General features: G+C 34.7%; 1 protein-coding gene across 1 annotated transcript; it reads right to left on the bottom strand.

Annotated features, from left to right (window-relative positions):
* Positions 1 to 379: 379 nt before the first annotated feature.
* BDR25DRAFT_370298 (cytochrome P450) lies at positions 380 to 2,009 on the bottom strand (the record flags this gene model as incomplete). Its single annotated transcript, XM_033697134.1, has 5 exons — positions 380 to 724; positions 787 to 1,240; positions 1,274 to 1,347; positions 1,426 to 1,902; positions 1,956 to 2,009. The coding sequence occupies 5 exons, from the start codon at positions 2,007 to 2,009 to the stop codon at positions 380 to 382; spliced, it is 1,404 nt and encodes a 467-aa protein (XP_033547089.1).
* Positions 2,010 to 10,411: the final 8,402 nt, after the last annotated feature.

Here is a 10,411-nt window from a genome sequence, read left to right as displayed (position 1 = left end):
TGGCAACATCACCCCTGCGATCGTACGTTTCCTAAATGGCTTGCAAGACAGAAGAGCCGATTGAACCCCGCAATTTCTGTGAACTTCCAGGTCTGGCGTGACGCTGTCGACATCAGTACTGTACCTTGATTTAGTGTGTGACAGGACTCCACGCCAGAGCTTGTTACCTGTGGACCAGCTATCTGCGCAATTCTAGCGCATTGTTCACCCTCTTGACAGTGATTGGTCGACCGTATTACGTTAAGTTTAGAACTCTCCATTCCATGCAGAATGGAGCCGGATAACAGAAAGAGCGCGAACAGCCCATCAAGAAAATAGTTTGGTCCATTATCCGGCCTTGCGTTCATAAGGAACGGATATATTCGGAATTCGCTTCGCTTCATGAGGCTCTAACCTTTAGTACAACTCGGATGGGCCGTTTCTCTACCAAGAGAAACGTCCGTAGATCCTCCCAACGCAGTTTCTCCCCTTCTACAGCACTCATATCAAAGTTCCAGAAGAATTTAGCAAGGATTAGCTGCATCTCCGCCCATGCGAGACCTTTTCCCATGCATGCTTGAGGTCCTACACTAAAAGTTTGTACGGCATCACGTCTGTCATTGAAAAATGGCGAATCCATATTCTCGCTATTTTCTGCAAGCCATCGCTCTGGGATAAATGATGAAGCTGCGTGGAAACAACTTGGGTTCCGATGCAGGGAGTATGCTTGGATTGATACTCGAGTCTGTACACAAAATGAGCCTTTACGGTGCATACCGCAAAAAATCGTCGGGCCTCAAGACTTACACCTCCTGGGAGCCACGTTCCACAGACTATATCTCCAGCCGATGGCACCAACCGAGGTAGAATCCAAGGCACTGGTGGGCAGAGACGTAGTGCTTCGTTTATTACTGCGTTGAGATATTTCAGATCTCTGACCTTGACCATGGTGATTTTGATTTTACTTTTGAAGCTGGATCGGATTTCTTGCGCCAGAAGCTTGCATTTGTCCGGATTGTTGGCCAAGTAATTTATTGTGCCACCCAGGACCGTTGCAGTTGTCTCGCTTCCGGCGGTGGCCATGATCGCGAATGTCGAGTCGATCTCATCTCGTGACATTCCTTTGCCCTCTTTCGTCTCTTTCAGCGCGTGGCCAATAATATCGGATCTTTCTGCTTCCCAGTTCATCCTGCGCCCTACTTTGTTGGCGATGAACTTGAAGTGATTGTTCTGCATTTTCTTTAAGCGCGGCGGGATGCATCTTATTAGGAGCTAGTTGATTAGCGGGTAGAACTTTGCAGCTGATACGAAGGACGCTCCTTTGACGCTGTTGAAAAGCATGGCAATCCATGGATGGAACTCAGAATCCTGGAGACAGTTGAAGGGTTCGCCGAATCCAAGGTCCCCAAAGATATCAAAAGTAGTGAAATTAAGCTAAGGGAAAACGTTGATGACTGTTCCACCTGCCCCCTCTTTCTTGTTTGCAATGATCTTGCCACGTAACCCTTCAATTAGCAAGTTGACGTATTGGAGCAGGATCGGTTCCTGTTCTCGTAGTGCGCGTTCTGTGAAACCAGGTGCGAGTGTCTTGCGCATGCGGGCGTGATTTTGAGGATCTAATGTGCTTATAAGAGATGGTGGCCCGGCGTGTTGCCACCATTGGGGATCTTTCGGGAATTGTTGATGGCTGGGGCGAGCTTGTAGAATATCGTTCCAAGCGTCGGGATGGGCGAAGGTCAGTTCGTCTGGCGCAATCTGGAGGATTGGTCCATATCTTTCATGAAGCCGCTCAATGTCATGAATGATGGTGCCTTGCAAAAATGACTTGATGAAGGGAAGCCGAGACGCTCGCCAGCTGAGAGGTCCCGGTATCTTGGATAGTTTGTGGAAAAAGGCATTGTATGTCCATTTGACGAGGTAATACTGCGCCCCGTCAATCTTCAAGCTTTGAGCTATACATGCGCTGCGTGTCTTACAGTGAAGATTGTGAGTATGAGAGTTGTTATTGAGCGTGCGCTGAGTTGCAGCATGTTGGATATTGTGAGGTGATTGGAGTTGAGGCGAAAGCTGTGTGAATGTCCACCAGGTAGCGGGGAGTTCGGGCTGTGGCAGTTTCGGTTTCGTGAGAATGGGGAGTCGATGTGGCACAGCATCTAGGCACAATGGCGCGGTTGAGAAGCTTATGCAAAAGTACTAATAAGGAATGAGCAATACATGCCTCTCTTGTTGAGCGATCCAACTACCAGAAACGTATACGCCCGACACACTCTTCTCCCTCATTAGGCTAACCCGTTTGACCCGCTCCGGCGCGCTGCCTCTGCTGTGTAACTACACATGATACTGAGAATGCCCAGTTGATTGGACTTGAGGTCCGGTGCTGCTGCCTCCTGAGGGGCCAAAACTGTTGGATTTGTGGTGCCCGAACAATGATATCCGGCGGCACAGTATGGTGAGAGGATTTAGCGCAGCGAGAATCGTACTTTTGCTATGCCCACCTTCCTAAGCCCATAAGCCGCGATACCATATACAGAACGCGAGTCGAACCGGTGTGTTTTGTCCTTGAAGATTTTGGCCTTCAAGAGATTCGCTCTCCTGTGATTTACCTTCATCATGTCTCAATTACGGCGGACTGTTAGCTGGTGAAGGGAAAAAACTAATCGCCAATCGCTTAGGAGCATTTTAGGTATAAAACACTATAGTATTTTACTAGGCAAAACATACTATAACACATTTATATAATGTTTTTTAAAGATCTAAGAAGTAAAAGGTTATTTTATGTAACTATATTGCAACTGCTTTTTATAGCAACTGCCTTTACTACAGCGTTGTACAATAATTATAGATACTTACTGCTACTACTACTCTTCTACATCTACTACTACTATAGCAGTAGCAGCAATAATAATAGCAACAACAGTAATAATAGTAGTAACAGCAATAGCAGCAGCAGCAGCAGCAGCAGCAGCAGTAATAATAAGAATAAGAATAATAATGTAAGCATTAAGCTTATAGTATTTTAATTACTTTTATTATATAAAGCTAATACTTAAAATAAAGCTTTTATTTTTTATAATGCTACTGTTGCTGCTGCTAACTAAGCTAGCACTAATGTTAATTCTGTTCTATATATAGGACAGCAGCAGCTAGCTCTACTAGCTTATAGTCTACAGGCCTGTGCATTGCTAGCCCTTCTAGGGCAGGATGTAGAGTTTATATATAGCAATATATCTTTTTATTAAATAGCTTTATATAGGCTTTTATATATTAACACTATCTTTATATAATCTTATAGAAAGGTAGTAGACAACCTGTGTAGCGCATGCTATAGCGCTGTCTTAGGCCCACAACTGTTCCTAGAGTGCTGCTGCGCTGAGGGGCACTTTAGCAGAGCATGTAGTAATTATAAATAGCATAACTATACTAGTTACTACTCTATAAAAGAAAAGAGTAATAATAAGCTAGCTAGTAAACCTCTATATTTAGGCTATAACTTAGAGATTAGTAGTGCTAGTAATAGTTTATAGTAGTAGCTTATCTTTATTAAAAATAAACCTACTAAGGCTTTAGCTAATAATACAATAGTTTTAGCTTAAAGTATATATAATATTTTTTTAAAGGCAGTAAAGCGCTTTAGCTATAAAAGTTATTTATAGCACTTAGCTATATAAAGATATCTATAGCACTTAGTTAAAGCCTATACCTCTGCGTAGTAACTAAGAAAAGTAGCTATTAAATAGTAAAACTAAACTAAGCTAGTAAATAAAAAAATTAAATTAAATTATTATATAAGATATACTACTTTTTAATACTATAAAGCTAATAAGGCACTTAGGAATTAATATTAGATAGCTAAAATAGTGCTTGCTTATGTCTTATAATCTTAACAGACTTAGATTTTTCTTTCTTTTTTTTTTATAAAAACTATAGCTAAAGCTACTAGGCTGTGGCTTTTTTAGATATAGCCTTATGCTAGCATCTTATTAACATATTCTTGTAAGGCCTTCTTCTATGTCCTTGTTAGAGGACAGAGCCTATAGGTTTTTAGGTTGTAATTTTTTATTAAGTTAATAGCATAATCTTAAGGCTAGTGTAGTAGTAGTTCTCCTAGGTCCTCTAGTGTCTTAAACATATCCTTATAATCTTTATATTTAGCTAAGATGTGGCCCTTTTCCTAGACTTAGATAACACTAATTTATTTTATATCTTTATTAGCTTTAATTTTTTTATAAGGGACCTTTTTAAGTTTTTTTTTTATTATTTTTATTGCCTAAGCTTTTAGCTTTTAGTAAGGGAATTTCTAAAGTTTCCTTTTCTTAGGGTAGTAACTACTACTTTGTTTTGCTTATTTATAGACTAAGCATTAGTTATTATAGCATGCTAACTAGGTTATGTGTGCATAGTTATTAAGAGTTTTTATAGTTATAGTTCTCTAGTTAATTACAGGATTGTGTGTTCTAAGCTAATTATAGCCTAAGATTGCATTGTATTTGCCTCCTAGCTAGAGTATATTTATAGATCTCTAGTCTTTTATATTAAGGGTTTTAAAGTCCTTTTTATAAGTTTCTAGGTTAATCTATCCTCTGCTGTATTTAATTAATAATATGTTAGTAAGGGTTACCTTAAACAGGTTTTTTTTTATATAAAATAGTATGCTTTATTTATCCACCTAATCCTTATCTATAGCAGTAAAGGTGCATCTGCTATCTACAAGGGCTAGTCTAGGCCACCCTTTGTATGTAAAGGTGGTTGTTAGGCTGTGTCCTGCCACTTGTCTTACTATAATTACTGCTAATATGTTGTGTTTAACTTCTTTATTAGGAAAAGAATATAAGTTAATGTCTTATAAGTTATTATTAAACTTATTTTTTTCTTTCTTATAGATTTAATGTTCTTAATTATAGTAGTTAGCTGCTTTACATTTATAATCTTTAACTAGGTAATGTAATGTTAGGTAGTCTTCTTTTCTTACTACTTTTTACTAGAAGTAGTAAAACCTATAGTTGTCTTGTTCTTTACACGCTGCCTATCTCTCCTGTTTGTGTGGGGGGGCAGTTTAGCAGGCGTAACAGTTTATAGTTTTGTAGGCTAAGGCTGTCCCTTGCTATAGGCAACTATTATAGTTCTTTTCCTATATAGGCTACTAGCCTGTCCTATGCTTATTATTCTAATGCTTAATGCAATACTGTCGCGTGCATTAGTACTAGAGGTATAGATAATTGTTAGGTCTATGTAACATGTTAAAGGGACTCTCCTAAGTCTACTGTAGGTATTCCTGTGTTTGTACTATTTAAACAAGATGTTCTTTTTATTAGCAGTTATTAGTGCTATAGGTTTTATTTCTACAGAGTGCGCCCTAACTATAGCTCTATTGTATTACTAAAGCCTTCTTGCTAATTATAAGGCTTAGAAGCAGTGTCTTAGGCTTCCTAGGTACTAGCTTTAGGACTTTAAACCTAGCAGGTCTGCCTAGTTTTTCTAGTTTCTACTCTTAGATTTTTATAAAGAACTGCTATTATTTTTATTTATTTATAATGTTGTATTTAACTTTAGCTATACATTGTATAATGTTAAATATAAAGTAGTTGTTGCTAATATTTATCTAGTAAAGCATAACTATGCAATAACTTAGGTAGTTATGTTGTAGACTGCATTTCTAGCATTTGCATTCCTAAAACTATTAAAAGAGCTCTCTTACTAAAGTGCTAGAGGTCTAGTCTTAAAAGGGGAACTATTTTTTTCTTTTCTAAATATTTATAATATATCCTTAGATCTAAGTCTCTTCTTTATATCCCTTAAAGATTATAAGGTCCTGCAATACTATATTAAGGCTACTAAAATTTTAAATAACTACTTTCTAATATGCTTTAGAGCAGTTACTTAAAGAGTAGTTTTCTCTACATTACTAGTAAAGTTTGTTGTTTAATCTTTCTAATATTTCTTTATCTATAAGGCTGTATTTAGTAGTAATAGCTTTTATTATTATTGTAGTATTTTTATTCTCCCCCTTCTAAGAGTCTAGGTAATTTTAGTAAAAATGTCCTACTTTTCTATAGTTTAGGCAGGCCTTATTCTCTAGCTATTTTTGTTGTTCTTTTGTTAAGAGCAGCCTATTGTGTCCTAGAACTTAGCTCTTTTTAAAGGAAAGGCTCTATGTATGCTTTACATAACTAAGGTTTATTAGTTTTTTATTATATTATAGAAGCTTTTTCTTTATAAGAATAAACTTTAGTTTTTAGAAAGTTTCTTTTTATTTCTTTTCTTTTTTACACTCCTTATAATAGTTGTTATAAGTTGTTGCTTATATAATAAAGTTTTTAAAAGTAGTTAGTTTCTTACTATGTATAAATTTATCTTTTACTATTTTGCTTAGTCTATTATAGAACATGCAGCAGAGAGCCTTCTAGTCTGTCTATCTACAGATGGCCAGCTGTTCTCTAAAGCGTGCTGCATAGTTCTAGACTAGACTAGTTCCTTATTTTATAGTATTTAACTTATTAGCTGTAATTTTCTTTTTATTAAAGGTTTTATAAATAGCTGTTAGGGCTTCTTTAAAATTTTTAATGCTGCTAAATATTTTTTATATTTTAAAAGTAAGTGCTTTACTATTTGCTCTAAAGTTTATCTAATTATCTGCATAAAGTTAAAACTAAATTATAAAGGGGCCTTCTAGGTGTAGTCTTATCTAAGATATTATTTCTATGTTAGTCTAAAATGCTTCTTTGTTGTATTGCATATAGAGGTAACATTTTATAAAGAATAGTTAGAAGTCCTTTAATAATTCTTTAAAAGGCTTTAAAAAGGCTAGTCTTAAAGTTTTTTTAGCTATAATACTTACTTTCTTTATTAAGATGTTTTAGATCTTTACTAATTCTACTTATAGTTTATGTATTTAATAGGCTTAGTTAGTTGCTTTTTAGGGGCTTAAAAGTTTAAAAAGGTTCTACAATTCTACTACTTTTTAGTAAAGGTTAGTAATTTTTTTTTTAAGTTTTAGTAATTTACTTACCTTATTACTAATTTACTAGAGTTCCCTAATATTGTCCTAGATCACGTTAATCTGTTCTGCTAAAACAGCTTTACTTTAGGTAGAAACTTCTGTAGATCCTAATAGCATAGTGTAGGCTATGTTAAAATCTAAGTTGTGTTATAAAGTAGCTATACTTTTTAAAAGGGGTAGTATTTAATGTTATAATCTTTGCTTTAGAAAGCACTTAGGTCTAGTAATATTCCTATAGAAGGAGTAGGACAGATAGTAGGGGCTAATCTAGTAGGGTGTATAGTCCTACGTACAGGCTATTAGGCTAATAGAGGGTTTTCTTAGAATAACTAGATTATAGTTTGCCCTATGTGCAGCAGTAAAGAGGCTAAGGTTAAACAGTCCTAATAGACAGAGTTAGAGGTATATATAGTGTAAGATATATAAATAGTATTACAGCTCTTTAAAAAGCTAAATGCTACTTAGTCTATGTAGTAAATAAACTAAACATTAAACACACCTTTTAAAGGTTGTTTAATATAGGAACTATATATATGTGCTAGGGCGCTAAGGGGAGCTAGCAGGAGTTTATAGGAGCTTGCTAAGGAGAATTCTGCAGGCTCCCTTAAGCTCCCTTAAGCTCCCTGAATTCGCAGCCTGTCTCCCTATTAGACAACGCATTCTTCTATGATTTCGGGCAGCTGCGCTGCCTCTGTGTCCTCCGACTGGTCTTTAAGCGAGCCCTGTCCCAATCCAGCTAGATTGTGGAGCACTGTCGGTGGAGTTACGCTGGTCCAACCGTAGACCGTAACACACAGCGCCTTATTACAGCGCTTATTATAGAGGATAAGTAGGTAAGCTTCTCTGCAAAAATTATATGTTATACTCTAGATTAGTCTAATAAGCTATAAGCTATGTTTTAGCTTTAGCTAGTAGTTTAAGCTTTACTTTAAAAAAATGTTATAAAAAAAGAAAGAAAAAAAAAAAAAAGTAAAGTAACATTTTTCCTAAGCTCCTAGCGCGTTACTAGTGCGCTAAGAAGCTCTTAGATAAGCTTATTAATTTCTTTATAGTTTAAGTGTTCTATATTTTTGCGCATCTTATATACTAAATCTCTACTTAAACTTTATAGCAGAAAAAAGTATTTTTACTAGTAAATAAAACTTTTATTTTTAAGTAGTGTAAAGATGTTTTTATTATTAATAATTAACACTTTTTTTTAAAAGCTTATTTATATGTTTTTAAAGTTAAAAAGCTACTTAAAGTGCTTAAATTACTATTTTAGTAAGTGCTTTATAAGTCTATTTACTAGCATGTTGCTTATTTTAATATAGCGCACTTTAAAAGATTTTTTTATGTGCTTCTAGCGCAGCCACATGTTCTAGATATTAATGTAGTGTAGGTAGGTAGTTATTTAGGCGTTCTTTTCTACTACTAACTAGATTATCTGCTAGTTATTATAGTAGATCTACTATAGTGTGCCTAGCTCTAAAGTAAGCTCTTTAAAGAAGTGTTTTAAAGCTAGTAATTTCTTTATAATATATACTAAAGTAAGTAGCTTAGCTTTTATTATAAATATAGTTACTATTAGCTAAAAAGCTACTTTTTATAAAATTAGTTTTTTAAAAAGTAAAATAATATATTTATAAAATAATTATTTAGTCTTTATATAATTAGTAAAAAACATGTTTTTATATATAATAAGTTACGCTCCTTCTAGTGCTCTATACTATATGCCTGTATGCCTTATGCAGTATAGGTACATAATTGCCTAGTTTACTGCCTAGAAGTGCTGCTTTTCTAGGTTTATTAGGTAGTAGAAGAGCTAAGATGCTGCAAACGCTATGTTAAAGCGCACTATAATTACAGTGTAAAGTGTTAATTCTATGTGCTTTTAGTATTTCTTAATTTTATAATTTATTACTAATCTTTAGTTGCTTATAAGCTCTTTTAATAGTAAAAAGGTTTTTTAAAAAAGTGCACTTTTTATAAAGTTAAACTTTTTTACTACTTTTTTAATAACGTACTTCATAGGCGAGTTGCTCACACACCTAAGTTGCTTACTTTTGCCAAGACCCTACTAAACCACCCTTCCTACACTAATGCATTCCCCACAACACTACTTAGACGCGCTAAAAGAATGTTAGATACAGCTTGCGCTCTAAGCTTTTAAATAAGACATAAAACTCTTAAAGAAATGTGCTGTAGCTATATATAAAGTCCTATAAAAAATAATAAATAACTATAGCGCTAGACAACCTTTATAAGCTAATTCTACAGCTAAATTATAGAGGCTAGGTAATAAAAAAGAGCAGGTGATTGTTAAGACTATACTTAAGCTATATGCGCAAGGAATTTCCCCTTAGATAGCATTTGTAGCTAATATAGCTAATTCTTTGCGTGCTAAGCGTAATCTAGGCTATATTTGCATAAACTGGCCTAGTACGTTTGTGAAGCGTTATTTAAAGCTTAAAGTAAAGTTTTAAGCGTAAGTATAGTTAAAAGATATCTAGCTAATTATAAACCCTATCTTGCTAAAGTTGTACGTGTTATTATCCTAGATGCTATACTTAGCTTTAATATTCTCTACAAGGCTAAACCTGCCCTAAATTACCCTAGGACTCTTGCAGAGGGCTCTCTTATAGTTGTACTTACGCTTAAACGTTACTTTAAGCTCTAAATAACGCTTTACAAATGTACTAGGCTAGTTTATGCAAACATAGCCTAGATTACACTTAGCGCGCAAAGAATTAGCTATATTAGCTACAAATGCTATCTAAGGGGAAATTCCTTACGCATATAGCTTAAGTATAGTCTTAACAATCACCTGCTCCTTTTTATTGCCTAGCCTCTGTAATTTAGCTGTAGAATTAGCTTGTAAAGGTTGTCTAGCACTGTAGTTATTTATTGTTTTTTATAGGACTTTACACATAGCTACAGCACATTTCTTTAAGAGTTTTATATCTTATTTAAAAGCTTAGAGCGCAAGCTGTATCTAACATTCTTTTAGCGCGTCTAAGTAGTGTTGTGGGGAATGCATTAGTGTAGGAAGAGTGGTTTAGTGGGGTCTTAGCAAAAGTGAGCGACTCAGGTGTGTGAGCAACTCGCCCATGAAGTACGTTAGTAATAAATATAAAGTATATTTTTTATATAAAAAAAAGTAAGATATAGTAATTATAGTTAAAAAATAAGTATAGTTCTTTTTTAAATAAAATAAGCTTAAGCTTCTAAAAAGCTTATAAAAGCTTCTAGTACTATAAAATTAGTAAGTTATATAGTCTATATAAGGCTTATAAAAGCTTAACATATATGCTAAGCTTTATAAAGCCTTTTAAAAGCTTACATATTACTTCTAGCTTACTTTTACAGTGTGTGTTTAAAAATATGCTTATAATATTATATTACCTAATTTTTAAGTCAAATTAAGCTACTATTACTATTACTATTTAGAAAGAT

This window comes from Lindgomyces ingoldianus (genome assembly GCF_010093535.1).
Source record: "Lindgomyces ingoldianus strain ATCC 200398 unplaced genomic scaffold BDR25scaffold_18, whole genome shotgun sequence".
Lineage (NCBI taxonomy): Eukaryota > Fungi > Ascomycota > Dothideomycetes > Pleosporales > Lindgomycetaceae > Lindgomyces > Lindgomyces ingoldianus.
Note: the sequence above shows the minus strand (reverse complement) of the source record. Positions and strands in the feature narration are given on the sequence as shown.